At 33.0% G+C, this 21,021-nt stretch overlaps 1 protein-coding gene across 1 annotated transcript; it reads left to right on the top strand.

Moving 5' to 3' along the window:
* Positions 1-13,134: 13,134 nt before the first annotated feature.
* LOC115709758 (uncharacterized) lies at positions 13,135-20,296 on the top strand. Its single transcript, XM_030637970.2, has 5 exons — positions 13,135-14,281; positions 14,946-15,090; positions 15,164-17,089; positions 17,585-18,037; positions 19,803-20,296. Exons 1-4 carry the CDS (start codon positions 13,209-13,211, stop codon positions 17,936-17,938), a joined length of 3,498 nt encoding a protein of 1,165 aa, XP_030493830.2. The 5' UTR covers positions 13,135-13,208; the 3' UTR covers positions 17,939-18,037; positions 19,803-20,296.
* Positions 20,297-21,021: the final 725 nt, after the last annotated feature.

The following is a 21,021-nucleotide window of genomic DNA, read 5'->3' as shown; positions in this document are numbered from 1 at the left end:
TATCATAGTATAATTGAAATAAATGGGAAAAATACAGTATGGGATGTAAATTTCCCTACTAGCATCCCTACCATCAACCGCTTAGGGCCTACATAACCTAAGGATGTCCAAAAAAAAGTTTTTCTTTTTTAAAATACAAATAATTTTTTTACCGATTTTGAAAGGGAAATTTCACTTTTTGCCCTTAATAATATACCCCATATCAAAATTTATACCCTCCCTTAATTTGTACAAATTTAGTCCATTGATTACATGAACTTCCCATTTTACCCTTTTTTTTCAAAAAAAAAAAAAAAATTGGTAAAAACTGAAATTGGTCTTTCTCTCTCTCTCGTGCACCACTCTCTCTCTAGAAAAAACTGAAAAATTTCTCAAAAAATTTCTCTCTGTCTGTCCCACTTTCTCGTCCCTCTCTCTCTTCCCTCTTGAATGGTTGTTTCTCGGTGGGTGTTGGTGGAAAACCGAAGCACAACCCAATATCACTCAAGAATCTTACACCATTATAATGGGTAAGTTGTGTTTTAAGCATTTTGTTAGACTTTATGTAGTTTAAAATTGTTATATGTGTCTTATTTATTGGAACTGCTGTTTTTTGGTCTGAAATTGCTGAGCTCTGGCAGATCTGGTTTTCAGTCGAAATCTGGGTTTTCCAGTTGTTATCGATGATATATTGATAACTTATCGATGGGTTGTCGATGATTACACGAGGAAAGGTCAGTGATGACCATTATCGACGTTATGTCGACAGTATGTCGATATGATATCAACATTAAGCAACCAACATATTACTTACAATTTGTCGACAAAATGTCGACAGTTTGTCGATAGCATGTCGACAAAAAGCATTCATTTTTTCTTCAGTACTTGTCGATATAATGTCGACACCATGTCGACATTATATCGATGCAAATGAAAAAACCATAAATAAAACATAACATAACATTAAAATAACATAAAACATAACATAAAAAAACATTAAAAAAAGAAAACAGAAAATAAAGTTCATAAAAAAAAAAACATTAAATAAAACTCACCACAAGCCATAACATAACAAATTTTTTTTTTTTTTTAAATTCTTTGGCTTGTGGGTGAGCCTTGCAATACTTGCATAATGTTCCAGGCTTCACCGGTTTACCGTTAAAGATGCCTAGTTTGCAACGACGGCATCCTTCGGGGAACCCTGGTGGTGGAGCCGGCCATACACCAGTTTTGCAAAATTCTCTTTCAAGTTGCATGAACCTGAACTCGTTACGATTTCGTTCTCTTTCGAAAGCTCGATCGGCGTCCAAAACTTTCTGCATTTCAGGAGTAATTATGCCAACATCAGGCTCCTGCTTCAGCTCTTCAGGAGTTAAGATGGGGAATTTGCCTTTGTTCTTTCTTGGTGCCATATTTAGAACTTAAGAATAAGAGAAATGTTTAAGAGTAAGAGAGAAGTAGAAGAGAAGAACACTTATGAATAAGAAAGGGATTTGCTTTTATAGAGCAGTAAACATGTTGGGAATGTAGCAAAATTTAATGGTCATTAAATGTGTAACTGTACAGGTAAAACACATGAAATGGTGTATTTGTCGACTGAATATCGATACTATGTCGATATGGTGTCGACAACATGCCAATTTAGTGGCACGGCTAACTTATTTGTCGATACAATGTCGACGCCATGTCGATAGCATATCGATAGGACACGTGTCTGACATGGTTGGGAAGGGTTGTTGGGAACGTAGGTAAAATTTATTAACATTAAATGTGTAACCGTAAAACATGAAACGCATGCACTGTGTGTTTGTCGATTGAATGTCGATACTATGTCGATTGTTTGTCGACATAGGAATGGATTTATTACCACTGTACACGAGTCAGTCATGCAAATTCCTTTGGGAGAATATGTCGATATGATGTCGATGGTGTGTCGATGTTATATCGATGGCGAGCATGCTTGTAGTTGTCGACGCTATGTCGATATTATGTCGACATTTTGTCGACAATGAGTGACATATTTTTTGCTGTTGTTGTTATCGATATTATGTCGATTGATATCGATGGGATGTCGATTTTTTTTTTTTGGTGTTTTTTCCTTTACTCACCTTGTTTGTTTGGTTTGGAATTGCAGGAGAGAAAGTGTTCCTTGTTGTATCGTACGATGGTGTTTGGTTATGTGAGAATTATAATTGGATCTACAAAGCAAATAGCAGCTTGACGTTGACAGTTACAACTGAGACAACCCTACAAGAACTGCGACAAATTTTATATGAAGAGTTGGAAGTTGATCCGGTAGCGTATGATTTAAAGTTGGAGATTTGTTCCTTGTACATGAAGGGACAAATGGTTGCGCCAGAGGTTATTAAGAGAGAACGCCAACTGAGAACGTTCTTAGAGATGAGGGCAACAATGTCAAATACAGAGTTTATGCCATTATTCGTGACCAAGGTGAGAAAAGTTGGGAATTCAGAGCCTACGCAGCCTACTAATCCTCTCCCTTGAAGTGTGGTAGGGTCTTGCGTTCCCGAAACAGATGTTGGGATTGGCCACCTTAATGAGGAGGTTTCGACCAATTTAGAGGTTCCGACCAATGTAGAGCAAGAACAAGAAGCGACAGGATTTCATCAGTTTGAAGAGTTCGATACAACCTTCTACAATAACGATCCTATTGTAGATTTGAATATGGACGATGAACATGATTTGGCAGTCGATGAAGCCGTAGCGGGACCTTCGTTGAGGTTAGAGTGTGTACCGAGTAACCAAGGTACACAGCGAGAACGACAACCTCGTAGTGAAAATCGCACTACACCTGGAACTAGCAGTAGTCGACAAGGCAGAACTGAAGAACATGCTCGTCATGCAACCTTCTCAACGTTCTCCTCTTTTGAAGTTTGTACCAAGTTCAAAGCTCCCATGTGGACAAAGGAAGATATAATGGAAAATCATGAGCTAACTACTTGTTTACAAAGTAAGGAAGCAGGGGTGATAGAGCTTGGTAATTTTTATGAAAACAAAGAAGAACTGAGACAAGTAGTGGGTAGGTTTGCACTTAATAACAATTTTGAGTGGATGGTGAAGAAGTCATCCCTTGATGTGTTGTACGTTACATGAACCCCTCTGCAGTAGTCCAGGATATAATCCTCCCACACAAAGTTTCTCCTCGGACCCTTGTGGTTCGTCCATGCACTGCTGATCATGGTGGTCACGAATGTGGAGAGAATGACACCCTTCTGAGGAAATGTCAGTGGACAGTCGGTGCGTCGCCTCCTCAGCATATGCATTGCTGCATCTATATGCTGCATATAAAGGGAAATGTCAGTTAGACAAAAAAATATATTAATTGCACATAAAGTTGTAAAGTGAAGTAATATTATAAAATACTTTACTTACGTCATCTGTAAGCCATTCCTTTGGTGTGAGCATTATCTAAAAGAATGATTGACCGTAATCACCACTTCTTAAATCTCGAAGTCGGTGGTTCGGAATGAGTCCAACACACCACTTTCGGAAAGTAACTAACAATTTCTCATCCGGTGGCTCCAGGGGATCAAACGTCGAAGATGGCCTATGTCTCCTCTTCATCTCCGTGTAGTCACCGAACCATACAGGAGGATTTCTCTTCCTCTTCCGACTCTTAACCACTGCAGGTTGTGCCTCTATCGACAGAATTTCACCCTGCGACTCGGTGTCATGTACATGGATAACACCTGTATCGATGGGAGTCGCTGGAGCTCCCTCATAAGGATCGTACCCGTCGGGGAAGACCTCCTCCTCTTCTACTGGGGGTGATGCAGCTGGTGGTGGGGTAGATGGATCTGCTGGGGCCTCCGGTGCTGAAGCTGTCGTTGGTGGACGATTCAACATGGCCAATATGTCTCTGAGCTGCTCCATAATTACGTTCTGACCACCCTTCAGCTCTACATGGCTGGTCTCGTATGCCTTCTTTAGCTCGACATGAGCAGCATACAGACCCTGAGTGTCAGCCTCGATCCTATCCAACCTCGCCACTAAATCAGTGTACTTGGCACCACGAACGCCTGATGAAGATGGTGCACTGGGCTGAGGTTCTGAACTAGTGGCCTGAAAAAATATATACCAAAAAAATACGGTAAGCATACGATAATTCCACAATGTAACAAATATCACAAAACAAAAACAATAAAAAATCAAGACATAAAAAAAAAAGTTCCAAAAATTGTTACCTGAGTGTCTGTTTCCTGAGTGTCTGGTACCTGAGTCTCTGGTACCTGACTACCTGCCTCAGCCTCTGTGTCATCCACACCATCATCAACCAGGTTCTCCACACCATCGTAAGATATGGTCCTCACAAATGCCTCCTCCTCTGTCCGTGGAAGTAGCCCCTTCACCACTTCAAGATTCTGTTTATGGTTCAAAAAATATCAAAATAGAACCATTTAGCATTTATTACAAGCATTTATGTTAAATAATTATTCTGAACATAAGTGTAATTCATACCCGTCTAGAAAATAATGCGCTGACGTCTTTCTTCCCAATATCGCCCTTGCTCGTCCAGCTAAGCATTCTGGGAAACCGAATCCCGTGATTCGTGCCATACCTCTTCCCAACCTCTAAAATGGCCTCATACGCCCAATATTGTACTGCAGGTGCGAAGCCATAAGCTGTGTATTTGCACTCATGCTGAACATCCGAACTCAGCTTCTTCTCGTAGTTGGCCTTCTGTTTCAACATGTCTTTTTGAAGCGAGTGCATGAGTCTGGCGAATGAGTACTTCCCCCAAGGAATCCGGAAGAAGAACTCGAGGTCTTCGACATATCTAAGTATGTGAGGCGTAATCAGCGCGTTTGCCTCGCAGCCCAGAAGCACTGACTCCACAAACAAGCACAAGCCAAGCTTGTACAAGTCTTTCGGGTTCTGACAGTTTGTGAACCTATCTTGGAGTGCTTCTGTCTTCACACTATCAGACCGGTTGAAATATTTGTTGATCAATCGGTCTGACCCTGAGCGAGCAACCTGCGCAGCCTTCTCCTCTTCTGTTGGCCCCAAGGAGAAGTCCAGGCCTGTAATGAGTGCAAACTCCAGCACTCCGAATCTGACCTCCTTCTGACCAACGTAAAACCGCATCCTCAACTCCTCCTGAGCATCAACTTTCATTTTGTGGAGCATCAACTGGTGAAATAACACCGACGAGAATGTCAACGGTACGACATTCCAAAAGTTGCCGAAACGGCTATCCTTCGCCGTGTTATTCAGATTGAACTCCTCAAACCGAGCTTTGATTTTTGCAAAAGTTCTAGTGCCTCTATATGTGACGCGGCCAGTAAAATGCTCGGGTGCTGGAATTATGAGTCTAGGAGCCATCTGAAAAAAATAAAAAACAAATAAATAAAGCTGCCAAAAAAATTTAAAAACATGTCGACATAATGTCGACATACCGTCGACATTATGTCGATATTATCAAAAGCAAACACAATTCAATTATGTCGACATACCGTCGACATTATGTCGATATTATCAAAAGCAAACACAATTCAATTATGTCGACAAAATATCGACATCCTGTCGACATTCAGTCGACAATACAAACCTAAATTCAACATGTTAATACCATCGACAACATATCGACAACCCGTCGATATGCTGTCGACAAATTCAATCAGATAACAATTACACAACATGTCGACAACATATCGACATACTGTCGACATTCAGTCGACAATACAACCTAACAATCAACAAGTTAATATAATCGACAAACCATCGACATACTGTCGACAAGTAGTCGACAATATAGGGCAGAAAATACACTTAAACTACCAATCGACATCCTATCGACATACAAACGATATCCTATCGACATACAAATTACAGCAAAATTCAAACAGACACACAATCTATCGACATCCTATCGATATGTCATCGACAAACCTGTAATATACACAGATTTCATTGAAACACTAACATTTACAACCTAAAGATCACAAAAACTACAAAAAATCCACTAATCTCAACAACATGCAATAATTGGCATCCAAATCTATGAAAAATATATTTTTTTTTCAAAAAAAAACATTACCTTTTAATGAATTTGGTGGTGGTGGCGACGGGTCCTGCTCGTGGTGGCGACGGCGGTTCTTCCTTCGGTTTGGGTCGACGTTTCGTCGTGGGTTTGGGTCAAATTTGAGAGAGACACACCTTGGTTTTGGTCGCCTCGTTTGTTGGGTTCGTGGTGGAGATGGTCGACGGAGATGGGTTTGCTGGTTTGGGGGTTTGGGGTTTACGGGTTCCTGGTTCGTGGTGGAGATGGGTCGAGGTCGACGTTTCTGGTTCGTGAAGAGGGAAAGTCAGAGAGAGAGAGCGAGAGAGGGAAAGTGAGAGAGAGGGGGAAAGTCAGAGAGAATGAGTGAAATTTAATTTTAGGGGTATTTTAGGAATCTTTTTGAATTAGTGGTATCAATTTGTACAAAAAATAAAGTGAAAATTACATGAAATATGGGATTTCATAACAAAGTTAGAAAAATATGGCATTTTTAAGTTTGCCACTCTTCTATGGCATTTTTTTACATTTAAGATTTTTTATGGTATTTGATATGCCATGTTTTTATAAACATATTATCCAATCCCATATTTTATGTTTTTGTTTTTAGCTTAATTAGTTTTATTTATTTTTTAATTTATTTTACACTTACATTTTAGGGTTTCTTTTTATTTGAAAAATTTACACCAAATATTACATTTTTAATTTGACAAGAACATTTTATTTTTATACTTTTATTAATTTTTTTTCTTTTTTACTTATTGAAACTTCAAAAAGTTTTTTTTTTTGTCTTTTTTATATATCTTTTAGTCAATTTTAGCTCTCTTTTTTCTTTTCAACTTTTAAGTCAGTTGCTACTTTTTTTTTCTTTCTTTCGCTTATCTCTCTCTATTGTTTTTTTTTTAATTTCTTTTTGTGTCTCTCTTTTTTTTTTTTTTTAATTTTTTTTCTCAACCTAATTTTTTTCTCTTAATATATATAATAAGTGTACATTTTTTTATTTCATTTTTTTTTTACAAAAATTAAACTTGTTTTTTATTTAAACTACTATTTGTTTTTTTTTTTTTGTTAAAAACTAATTATTCCATTAAAAACAGCAGAAAAAAAAAACCAGTTTCATCAACATCATCCTGAAAAAAAAAAACAATATAAAAAATCATAATCTAAAAAGAATCCAAACTTTAAAAACTAGTTTCATCAACATTGAAAGAAACTAATAATTTCATTTAAAGAATACAAAAAATAGTTTCATCAACAAGATAATGAAAAAAATTACAATCTAAAGACGATACTAACTTTAAAAACTAGTTTCATCAATATTAAAAGAAACAAATTATTTCATTAAAAGAGGCAAAAAAAAAAAAATAGTTTCATCAATAACATAATAAAAAATACACAATGCCTAATAACTAAACTTTTACAAATTAACGATACTAAATTTAAAAACCAGTTTCGAACATATAAATTTTATATCAATACCTAATAATCAAACTTCTAACTTCATTCTTTATTTTGGCATTTAATTTTTTATTTGCTTGCTCAAAAATTAGAGTTAATTTAAACATACAATATGCAGCAAATATAACAAAGAGAATCATAAATTAAAATGAAAGAGAAAAAAAAAAGAAACAAAGAAAATTAAAGAGACAAAAGTGCAATAAAAACCATAAAAGAATAACAAAAAAAAAAAAACAGTGGAATGTGAGAAACCAGTTAGTAAAACAACCAAACTAAAAACAAACAAATAAAAACCAAGCTTTCTTGAAATAAATTAATAAAAAATTGAATAAAATTCAATTATGAACAACAATAAAAAAAAATTAGTTATAAAAACTAGTTACTTAAAAAAACCAGTTATGAAAATAATAAAATAATATGTGTGTCAGAAACTGATTAATTAAAATAAAATAAAAATTGTTGTTCAAATATCATACAATAAGAAAACTGGTTTTATACAAACTAAAAAATATATAATAATATCATAAAAATTGAGCAACCCTATTAAAGAACAGTTAAAATCTGTGAAACCAGTTTCGACATGTGAAACCAGTTTTGACGTTATAAAAAATCATAACAAAATACAAATATTAATAATAAAGTTAATTGAAACCAGTTTCATCAGACAATCAAATAAAACCATACACACACAAATATACAAAAAAAAAAAATACTAATTACAAATATAATCAAAACAACACATAATGCCTACCAATAATTTAATAACAAAATATAAATGTAAGTTTCCAACCTAGAAAAAAAATAATAAAAAAGTAACTTGAAAAAAATTCTAATAACATAATGAAACTATTTTTTTTATTCTTTCAATGAAATTAATAGTTTCTTTCAATGTTGATGAAACTGATTTTTAAAGTTTATATTATCTTTAGATTATAATTTTTTATATTGTTTTTTCTTCAGGATGATGTTGATGAAACTGGTTTTTTTTTTCTGCTTTTAATGAAATAATTAGTTTTTAACAAAAAAAAACAAAGAAAAAAAATAGTAGTTTAAATAAAAAAAAAAACAAGTTTAATTTCTGTAAAAAAAAATAATATCTATAGTTGAGATCATTTTTTATTTATTTTAGTATTTTATTTTTTAAAAAAAGAAATAATAAATAAAAAGAAACACAAATTTAAAGTTTTTTATGGCATTCCTCAAGACTTTTTCCCATATTTGTAAGTTTTTTTAAAAAATGTCATATTTAGTGTAATTAAGTTTTTATGCCATATATATCAAAACTTATCTTTATTTTCCCATATTTTTGTAAATAGCCCAAAAATAAAAGGGTCCAATTTTTGATATAAGTTGTATTATTAGACTCAATTAATGAAATTTCCCTTTTGAAATTACCACATTTTTTTTTTCTAAAGCTTAACTCACTAAAGTTTAGAGTTGGCCTTGTTGGTACTGCACATCTTTCTTGTGTAAGTCACAAATTTGAATACATTCTTTCCTAATATAAAAAAATGCAATTAAGACTTTTAGCCGTAGAGACATCTATATTTTTAGTATTTAAAAAAAAAATACAACTATAATATTATATTAGACATCCCATATTTTTTCAAAAAACTTAAAATAATTTATGTTACAAAAAACCAAGTTCAAACATTTGATTTTTTTTTTCTCAATACATTAAATTATTTTTAATATTTTAAAACAATTGAAATGTCTATTATATAACATACAAATACAATATACATACACAGTCATATAAGAAAAATTGAATAAATAAAAATTTCCAAAAAAAGTTCAATTATTTTATAAAAGGTATGCAATAAATCTTTGGTAAACAAACAAAAAGGTGTTAGTTAAATTGATCAATTGGGGTCTTGATGGTATTACATATATTCTCACAAAGAGTGAGACACAAGTTCCATTACTTTCTCTCCTAGTATCATAAATAAATAAATAAATAATAATAACAATACCAATTACAATTTAAAAAAACAAAGTTTAAAAACTGTAATTTGAAAAAAAAAAATTGTGCAATAAATTTGTTTGGTAATATAACAACACCTAAAAAAAAACATCAAATTATTGAAAATTTATCTAAAACTTAAAGCTAACACTATCATTTTGTTCTGTTGGATAAATATATATATATATATATATTTAAAAAAAAAACAGTTATATAAAACATCATCAAAATTAACTAAAATCATTATTTTGCAAGTGATTAAATATCCTTAAAATATTGAATAAGTACTTATTTGAGGATTTCAGTGGACTGATGTTAAATGGTACTTAATTAGTTGGTTTTGAGTCATGATTAACAAGTAGAGAATTAATTATTATTTTTTATTTATGGGATAAGATTTTTGTTTTAAATAATTAAAAATTTTGGATTGGACTCATTGCCCAAATTCATGCTGACACCCATCCAAAAGTTAGGTTAGAGATTGTGGAATGAATAATCAATCTGAAGTACAGCTAAATATCCTTTAAAAAAATACAGCTAACTGTATTATATATTTTATAATTGTTAAGGTAGATTTTGCTTAATAAATAATGAGTCATAATAAATTAAACTTAAATATATATAGGAAAATTAATAAATATAATAATTATAATAATAACACCAAGTATTTTACGTAGTACTCCACGAGTCTATCTTATTTAAGATATTTTTGAGTATTTGATACAATAATTGGTCATCTTTTTCTCTCAAAAATTCTCTATCATTTTTCCTGTAGAATTTGCTCCTATTTATATGAATATTGTTATATTATTTGATATAATATAATATAGATTAAAATATTTAAATGTGATAAATTATATATTAATAGGAGATTAATATATATTATGTGCTGGAGGTTATATTATATCATATATAGTATAATAATACACATAAAATTGTAACATATGATGAGTTACAAATCTGAAAATAGATTGTAACTTAAGGATCACAATTGATAAATATGTAATTATGTGACTTGTTACATATGAGAGTTATGAAATTAATGAGATAAGTTTCTAGCTGTTAGAAACTGTTACAATACTCAATTATATAATTTAAATGAGTATTGGGACGTTGGGAAAATAATTAACTCGGAGAGGAGTTACATTTTGAGTTCTCTAGAAACAGTTGTTTAATAGTTGTTTTTATGTTGTTTTATGGTTGTTTTCGAACATCTGGACCAGATTTTTGAAAACGTTCATAAACGTATATAAATTAATTGAGCTTGTTTCCAGCTCTCTTGTCCAACGTTTTTATCCCATTAAACACCAATTAAAGTGTTGGTAACAGCCATGTGATGAAATGATTTGATTTTCAAATGTGATCCTCAAAACACTATAAATAGAGGTCTTGGGTTCACCTTGGAAAAGAAGTTTCTATCAAGAGAGTACATTGTTAGAAACACTAAAGGCTTGATAAATCCAGAAAGCTATTTCCATTCTTTTCTTTTCCCTAAGTACTTGTGGTAGGGGGAATAAGCTTTTGGACAAAGGTGTAAGACCTTGTTCAAATTTTGTGATTCCCCTATTATACATTTGTGGTGTATGTGGTGTTGAGATTGCTCTCACATCTCTTTTATATATAGAATATACATATATTGTGATTCATGTGTAACATTATTTAATCTATATTTTTGTCCTGTGTATTATTTGTCATTGAATTGTAATTTTGTTAGTTTGATATTTCTATTGGAGCACAACAATTTTTCAACAAATATAGGTTGGTAGTTATTTACATTTAAATTTGAATTACATAACAATTTCATGAAACGTGGGCTTTGATCACGTTTTATTTAAACACGTGTAGATAACAATTGATAACCGCACAACCGCTTATCATTCTTATCTTCAAGGCGGTTCAAGTTGATGTGGGTAGAGGCATCTCGCTCTGCATATAGATGACCAATAATAGCTTGGTTTAATCATATGCCTTCTAGCAATGGCATGAGCTCTCGTAAACTGAGCAAACTTAAGAATTGCTCTTTGACTATAAGGCCTCGCAGACTGGACAATCATGTCCTACACGTTTCCAAGTTGTTACAGTTATTATAATGTGAAATATACGCTAAGTGTTTCAACAACTGATTCATCTCATCAATATTTCCTTATATGTAGCGAGGTGGATGTCTCGCTATACATTGCCCGTAGTTTCCTCGGGATTGTGCCTTCCGAAGTAAGATGGTCTCTCGTTAATACAAGAATTGTTAGTTTGTGTATCCTTGTCTCGCCTTAGACTATACAGTTAGCGAGTTATGAACTCTATTAATTCTATATTTAATGAGTTATTCTATTTTGCATTAAATGATATAATCGTTATTATATTTGGTGGTTCATATTCCACTTGATTGACACGTGTTACTCTCTGAAGTACAGCCGAATTTTGGGTATAACAATAATGTAAAAATGTACTAAATTAAGATTTTAGTTCACTTTGCCTAATCAAAACATAATTCACAATCTTTCAAAAAAAAAAAAAATCACAATATATATCTACTCAAGTTTTTTTATTTTAGTTTCTTAGCAATAAAAATATTTTTTTTTAGTCCATAAACTAATAAAGCACCAATAAATATGACATATGTTCTCTAAAAAAATTAGTCTTCCAAGTGTTCATAACAATTGAGAAATCTCATGAACTTGGCCTGTGCTTTAAAGCCCATTATACCAATATTTTGTAAGGCCCATTATACAAAATTAGTTATCTTTCAGAATATATAAATAAGATACCAAATAATTATAGTGTCAATACTATATATCTTACCGGAAACAGAAGATTCAATATTCCAGTCCCCATTCTCTCAATATTTTTTACAATTATTTTTATGAAAATTTACATAAAATATTATTTTTGATAATTTTTATACATTTTTATGTTTAAAGTTTTTTTTTGTTGTCCATAACAACAATAAAAAAATATAAGAAAACCACATAAAAATAATAGATAAATAACATAAAAAAATATACAAATAATAAAAAATCAACAATAAAATACAACATAAAAATACAGTTTTTTATATAAATAAAATTTTAAAAACCGTAAAAAATTTTAAAATTCCATACAGCTATGTTTTTGTAAAATTTTTTTGTTGTTTTTGTATTTTTTAAAATAATTCTTTTTTTATTATGATAATCACCTTTATTAGAAAAAAGAAAAGAAATCAACTACAAAATAGTAAGAATTCTCTTTTTCAAAATATAGAAAAAATAGGATAAGGTACTTAGTTACTCCTCGTTACTATGAGGGTACCTGGTTACCCTTAAATGATTTTTTCATATTTTTCAACTTTTTTCTCAATTTTCTCATAAAATAACTATTTTTTTTTTTTAAAAAAAAAGCTATATATTTTCACAAAAAATATAAAAACCTATAAAATTTGTAATTTTCTCTATAAAAAAAGTAGTAAATAAAAAGATCCCAAAATAATGTTAAAAAAATACCCTATTTAATTATATATAATAGTTGGTATTATTGTAAATGGGCTGGGCTTTAGCAAACTAGCAACAAACAGCCCAGAATCCTGCGTAAAGAGGGAAAAGTCCACACTCGGTTTTCAAAAACACGCTCTACACGTAACAAAAGCCAATTAAACATCGACACGTGTTACGATATTATGGGCGGTCTCAGTCATAGACCCGTAGACTTAGATTCATCTAATCACAATCCCATCAATTCATCTAAATCTTCTTTTGTCCTTTTTTTCGAAAAGTCAGTTATTAATAACTTTCTCTTTCTCTCTCTAAACCCCATGCGATGGCTTCCGGCACCGTCGCCGCCGACGACAACCGCCATCTCCGGCTAGACTCGCTACCACTCATCGACCTCCATCTTCTTTCTCAGTCCGAACTATATTCCTTATCTTTCACTTCCTCAACTTCTCACCCACTCCGTCGCTGCGACGACGACGTTTCGATCCCCAAGATTGACCGCTCCGTCTTCAACGAGTCCGCCGGAAGCCGTAAGCAGACATACTCACGCCTCCGTCTCGCTTCTCGTAAATCGAAATTGTCTTCTTCTTCTTCTTCTTCTGCCGTTGTTGTTGCCCCACCGCCTGCCGAACCCCTTGATCAGGAGAGGTTTCAGATAATCGGTCTTTTAAAGAAGTTGTTTACCGATGAATCTTCAGACGGACTTGTTTGTGCACCTGTTGATTATAATAATTCTTTTCCCGAGCCTTTGTGTGAGGTGATGCCGAACACGCCGATTGATGTTGTGGTCGATTCTGGTATTAAGAAACGGAAGCGAGGGCGTCCGCGTAAGGATCTGGTTCAGGAATTTGCATGTAATGTCGAGAGTGGTTCGCCCAATTCTTTATTGTGCAGTTCCGGTGGAGATATTGGTTCTGTTCCGGTACTGTCTAATGCAGAATTGAGTAGTGCTAAGCCTGGCAGTTTTTCTGTACCGGTTGATAGGGTCATGGAAGATTCTTCGGCGGCGAGTATTGTTGGTGGTCAGGTGAAGCGGAAGCGAGGGCGGCCTCGTAAGGGCGAAATTCGCTCTGTTGAGAATGCCAAGGGTAAGGATAGGGTGGTCGTATGTGCTGCGAAGGCATTAGGGAATGGAAATGGTACGGAATTCATTGCATTGGGGAATGTTGAGAACCCATTTGAAGAGGAGTTGATGAAAAGGACCCGAGGGTTGACGACTGAGGCGGAGTTATTAGGGTTTTTGGAGGGGTTTGAAGGGGATTGGAATAGTTGGAGGAGGAAGAAGAAGACTGTGAATGCCAGTGAATTGGGAAACGCTCTGCCCAATGGTTGGAGGATTATGATCTCTTTTAAGAGGAGAGAAGGCCGGTTCTCACTCTTTTGCAGGCGATTCGTTAGGTTTCTTCTTTCTCTAACAACTTTTTATTGCTTGTTTATAATGTGTTTGCTAAACTTTACAGAATGATTCTAACATGATGTAGTTAAATATTGCTCGATTTTAACTCGACTGTTCAGGCATGTGGTTTGCTCCTGCAAAGTCTGAGGTTTAAGTTTGGGCACGTACTTAGTAATTGCTGTGTTTTACTACTAGTCTCTTAATTTTAGTCTGAGGTTTGAGTCTGGGGAATTACATAGCAATTGCTAGAATTTACTAGTCTCCAATAAAGAATCAGGTGGATAATTTAGTTTAAAAGAAACGTGAAATACTGTTAAAACTGGTTAGTTAGCTCATGATTGCGGACGGGAAAAACTAGTTTGTTTGTGAGATAAAGGTTTGAAAATATGGTCAGTAGTCTTATTTATCCATGTATGTCTGTGCTAATCAGTATCACTGTTTGGCAGAACGAATGAGTTGTTAGACATTTTAGATTAGATCTATCAGTAATTTACAAAACTAGTTGCACACTTCAAGCTTTAATTTTGTAAGGCACCTGGCTGCGTCTTTCTGTCTGCCCTACCGGTTGTATTGTTTGATCTAAAGTTATGATAGTTTTTTTTTTGTTCTGATAGGTTCTTTGTTCTTGTAATTTGAACCTAATGCTAGTCATTTGGTATTATACAGCCCTAATGGGCAGCAGTTTGTCTCGTACAAGGAGGTCTCCTCCTACTTGCTATCCTCGTTTGGACTTCAGGATGCAAGCGATTTAAATCCCAGCCTTGCTGAATGTAAAATTCAGGAGGTTGCTTGTCAAGTGGGTTCTGGAGATGTAAGTCATTATACCTGATCTTTTTACGTTTATTCCATTTTATTCGTAATTTTTATTTCATAGTACGCTACAGGATGCAAATCTTTCGTTTGATGATGCTAAGACTGCAAATGAGCTCATAATCAGCTCAAGAGTGCCAAGTACCTCTACAAATGATGATTGGAAGCAGGGCATGCTCTTGGAAACAATAAATCTGGGGGATGTTCCAGTAGATAATGTCTTAATTAAATGCCAGCATCATGCAATGACTTTTGATGAGAAAAATGACCTAATCCATCACCTTTTCTCATCTCATAAGGACGCGAATGGGTGTAATTCTGTATTTTGTGAGGGTCTTATTTTTAACAATGGTAATTATGAATGCCAGTTCTGCCACAAAATATTGGATGAAAAGTTTTGTCACAATGATAATGTTGCAACCCGTGTTAAGGATGATGTGGAGAGCATTGAAGTCTCACAAGGAATGACAAGCACACTGAAGAAATCTAATCCTTCAGTAAGTGGTATTTCACCGACATCCTTGCATATGAAGGAACCAATTGGAATTGATAAAGAACAACCTTCTACCATGCCCGTTAAAGATGAGGTGGGTTCTGGAGAACTTAAAGAAGAAATTGTCACTAAAATTTGTCACTCTTTAAGAGGTCAGGATTCTTGCATTCAAACTACCGATAGAGGTGAAGTTGCTAACACTGTGAATTATAACAATGAGGACAAAGATATTTATGAACATTCTGATGGAATGAATCTTGTTGCTAAGTGTATTACTAATGGGTCTATGGAGGAGCCTAAATTAGATATGGATACTCAAGCTGGTATATTTTCCAGTGAGGAAACTATTTGTGGTATTGATGATTTTGAATGTCATCAATTTACTAGTGGAGTGGAAAATAGGAATGGCGAATCAATATCTGGTCATTGTGGGATTGGGAATGAGGAAGAATGTGCCACAGTAAAGGATGAAAATGAGTTTCTGGGCTCTAATTTGATGGACTCTGTGCATCAAAAACATGATGAACTTGGTTTTTGTGATTCATTAATTGATGAGAAAACACACTTGGTGTCTGGCACTTCCTATGAGTCTAGAAATATTGGCTCAAGCAGTGATTGTGTTGCATTAAACGCAGATGCTTTAACAATTGATGATAGAAATTCGGAAAGCTATTTTAATGTTCATGAGCAAGATTTTGGTTATGTTGTTAACACACAAAGCCCTAGTTTTAAAATCGAGGAACACTGGCCGCAAAGGAGTTTCCAAGGCGATGTATTTTCAGCATTTTCTGCTGAAAATAATGCTACTGAGTCTTCTGTTGGCGCTGTCAATGTGACAAATTGTAAGAGTAGTGAATTTAATGTTGTTTTTGATAACAAGGACCGGAGATTTCAAGGACAGACCATCTCTTGCATGGATCAAGATAGAAACTCTGGAAGAGATTCTCTACTTTTATCTTCATATGAAGATACATTTGCTTTAGAAGATAGTGCAGCCTGCATTGGAAAAATTGAGAAAGTTGACCTGAGAAGAGATTTTTTGCTTAACCCATTTAATTATGAACAATCCTATGATGGAGGAAGTATTGGGAAAAACATGCTTTCAAGATCAAGGGATGACTACAAAATCAAAGAAGTGAAGTGCTTATCAAATAATGAGGTTTCACATGATTTTGGCAGCAGTTATGGAGGAGTGGGTTCTAGTGCTGCTACAAGCACTGTGAAGGGAATGAGTTCTGAAGGCTATTCCTTTGATACTTCAGGAAGTAACCGAACATTTCCCATCCCAAATAGTGTGCATGATATTTGCAATGGAACTGTAAAGGAGCTTGAGCCAGAAAGAAATTCTGAAATTGGTTTAATTTATCCATCTAGTGACCAAATACATGCTGTTGGAGATAATCTGGACAGTGGCTCTACTGGCACACATTGGCAGCGGCCTGTTACTTCGTCTATTCCAATGCAAATGTCTGGCCATTATTTGAACTCCAGTGTAATTTCAGACGAGGTATGAAAATGGATTATTTTTTAGCATTCTGGTCAAATGAGTAAATTTTAAGTAATCTATAAGCAAGAAAGGGAAAGGAATTTTAATAGGACTATAGAATTATCTGGACTCAGTTGCTTTTATTACTTTTGGTTGTGGTGTGCGGGTTTTGATTACTGCTAATGTCTCATTAATTCCTATATTGGGTTTTCACATATCTAGAGATGTTTGTTTATTGATTCATTTTATAGTGGCAGATTTATAGTGTGGAATTGAATAGTCTGCCTGATGCAAAACAATTGTGTGCAAGAAAATATATAGCTGTAGATTTATGTTGTTCAACTGTTTTCTGAAATTTTAGATTGTTTAGTTGGATAGAGATTTTGTTGTTGATGATATTCCTCTTCTTTTCCCTTGCAATAATTTTGAATTCATACTAAAACTAGAAGCTTTTTAAATTCTGGCCTATTAATATGTCATGAGAACCAATTAAGAATTAAACTTTTTTTGGGGCAGGATGCCTATGGAAATTTGAGTGTTGATGAAAAGTTTGAGATGATAGATCTGGAAGGGCTAGGATCAGGCAATGCGGATCAGTTGCTGTACAATTTTTTGAGTCGGCAAGGAACCCCCAGTTCTAATGAATCAAAGGGTTTCACACATAAAGAGATGAATCAAGGGTTTGATTCTTCTTTGAGGCTTTCGGATGAAGCATCAACTTTTTTGCCGAAGACTTCTAGCAGGCATCAAAACATTACTATCTGTGTCTGGTGTGGGGAGGAGTGTTATTATGAAGGTGTTAGCTCTGGAACAGAATATGAGTCGATGGGAATTATGTGTACGACCTGCCAGGCTAAGTTCTCTAATTAACAGACTATGGCAGTTGTCTACTAGTGCTCTGACTTCACCGCTGATTCATTTTTTATACACCCAGCTTCTTTTCAAGGAGAACGTCATAGATGATACAAGGTAATCTCTCTACTCAATCAATCAAGCTTCTTTTGGTGTTTTGTGCATTAGAGAAAACAAGATTTATGACCGTTTAGACGAGTTTGATACTTCCTTATAGTTGGTTAGTGAAATCTACGGTCCAAAATTTATGTCTCGAATATGTCTCACCTCCCACATATCATGCAATGTCATATTTTTAGCCTTCATTGTTTTGCTAATTATTTATTCATGATACAAATGATGATACAAATAAGATGCCATGTAATGATAGGTGGGACATGTTAGAGTTATGAAATTCTGAAATAGGTGATATTTTCTTTTCTTAAAAAATAGAGAAAAAAAAAATAATGGACCTTTGGAAGAGCAATAGTAATAATGGCGATGATAATAATGATATTGATGATATTGATGATTTGTAATAAGATGTTGCTAGTGAAGTATTGCATTTTCTGTTACAATTGCAATTGCAGAAAGCATTTTCTTAATACGCATTAATATTGTAATGCTGAATGGTGTCATGCAATGACTCTGGTTAGAAATCAAACTGAGACCATCTCCAATGCAAGGTCCAAATATTGTGCTAAATTTAGCTCAAAAAACTAACAAGTGCAATATTTGCTATTGTGTATTGGAGCACAATAGGCATTTTATGATGCAAATTATGACAAAAAGTATAATATAATTAATGATAATCAATAGATTAAATATTTTTTTAAAAAATAACTAATGACAATATTGTAATTGAAAAATGTGTACGAAAACTTATCATTAGTCTGCAAAACAATAATTAAAAATGCTACATTTATTGTGTGCCAAATTTGGCACAATGCTATATCTTGTGCCAAATTTGGCACAATGTTATATCTTGTGCCTAATTTGACACAATGTTATATCTTGTTTAAATTTGGTACAAATTTTAGTATGGGTCAAATTTGGCACAAGATTTAGCACCCTATTGGAGAACTAATTTTATTAAAAATGCTAAAATATAACACTACACTATTTTAACACTCAATTGGAGATGCTCTGATGGGGCATTAATTTCTTAATTCTAAAAAGAGTGATATTAGAATTATGTGATCTTTGCATAGGTGAATGCTCCTCTAAGACTAGTACCTCTTTTTCCTTTAAAAAAAAATGGAATTTAACTGCACAGACTTATTTCATTTGTTAAACTCCACATTAATTAATTAATCCTCTTCTTGTTCCAACGTTTTTAAAGGTAGCTTCATAATGTGCTTCTCTTATTTCTTTTTGTGTAAAATTTTGCTTCTATTTCTAACTTCAAATTAATATTTCAAAGGATTGGTCTGAAGTTTTTAGAAATACTAGAACAAAACTTTTGGTTAACTATAATTAAATATATATGTGCTTCACTTAGTCTTTATGAGTAAATTTTTCAAACATGTTTAATCTTTATAGTTCTATGATAATTTATAGGTAGCCTTATTGGATTTTATTCTCTATAGTACTCCTATGTGCTTCTATTTTGGTGCCTTTGCCTTTTAAGGCTATTGTACTTTTGTGGTAATGTTGAAAATGTTCACAATAAGATTTAGGAAAATATTTAAGGGCAGCCCTATTATAGTGGGATCCACATTACAATTTAATGTTTGTGAAGCTTTGCCTGTTTTAGCATTGTATTATACTATTATTGCTAGTTTTAACCAAGACTCTTTTAGACTTTTGTTCAAAAAAAGCAAAAAAAAAAAAGAAGACCCTTTTAGACTACAGTGATGACAATGATTATGAGATATTTTTCTGATTAATTATTGTTTTACAGACGTAGGTGGAAGTTGTTTGGATGGGGGCCAAGATTTTGTTGATATAAATGGAACGAGGTCAGTCAAGTTGAATAACATAATGTTTTGCAGTCAAGAACTCTTAGAAATTGACTTACCACCCTACCTAATCTAAAGTCAATAATTTCATCACTGACAAGTGACAATTAATTGATTTAGGCATATATTTTTTGTTGTTTTAACTCATTATTTTTCCCCTCTTAGAACTAGAAAAATGACTGGCCTATTCTATACTGTACCATTTGATTTTAATAGAGAGAGAAAGAGAGAGAGAGAGAGAGAGAGAGAGAGAGAGAGAGAGAGTTTGCCTGTTAGATGTACATGTGGGAGCCTTGCTTTTTAATTGTAATATTGATTTTTCATTTGTGTTGTTTTTAAGTTGGAAAGTGTTTTGATTCCATCTCCAACCCAAAACTCTATAATATTTGTATGAAAATAGTATAAGTTGAATGTAGCAATTAAGGTCTCAATCTCACTAAACAACAACAATTAAGGATGTCATGAAGTTTTTATCCTTTTTTATTTATTTATTTTCAATTTCATTGTTTGTTTTTTTTTTTTGTATTGAGAGCAATAGAGAAGAGAATTAAATTAGATGTTAATTAATTGTTTTTCCCTTCCACATTAGTAATGTCATTCTAATACAATTTTTCAACAATTCTGAGGGCTGTCATGCCATTTATTAGTATCAATATATATATATAAAGGAAAGCACAAAGGAAGTTTAGGTGGCAATTTATTATTTTTTCTTCTTATTTTTTCAATTTTATCACACATTCTCTTATTTTATTTGAGAAATACACTATACATATAAACTAAAAGTCCCACATCATTTAAAAATCGTTTAGAAGTTATCCATGTAGGTTATAAGTAGTAGTTTTATCACTTTACTTTATTTTATCTAAAAAATATTATTTTTTTATGAGTAATTGAATAATTTCTTACTCAATATTTTTTTTTATATACATATTTATTTATATAAGTAATTATTTATTTTTTAATAATTAACTTTGTAGTAATAATTTTTAATTTTATATATATTTATGAAATAAATTTTAGTTTAAAAATTTTATTTTACTATTCTAAATTTTTATATGTTCGAGTTAAAAATAATTTTTTATAACTAAAATTAAGGGAAATTTGAATTTCCATACTTACAAAACCATATTATTTTTTCCCTAAACATATACTTAGTAAAAT

This window comes from Cannabis sativa, chromosome X (genome assembly GCF_029168945.1).
Source record: "Cannabis sativa cultivar Pink pepper isolate KNU-18-1 chromosome X, ASM2916894v1, whole genome shotgun sequence".
Classification (NCBI taxonomy): Eukaryota; Viridiplantae; Streptophyta; class Magnoliopsida; order Rosales; family Cannabaceae; genus Cannabis; species Cannabis sativa.
This window is presented reverse-complemented; position numbering and strand designations above follow the sequence as displayed.

Excerpts from the sequence above, each read along its gene's own strand:
- LOC115709758 (XM_030637970.2), top strand. The coding sequence starts at position 13,209 with ATGGCTTCCGGCACCGTCGCCGCCGACGACAACCGCCATCTCCGGCTA. Across the intron at positions 14,282-14,945 it reads TTTTGCAGGCGATTCGTTAG|CCCTAATGGGCAGCAGTTTG; the intron begins GTTTCTTCTTTC and ends GGTATTATACAG. Across the intron at positions 17,090-17,584 it reads CCAGTGTAATTTCAGACGAG|GATGCCTATGGAAATTTGAG; the intron begins GTATGAAAATGG and ends TTTTTGGGGCAG.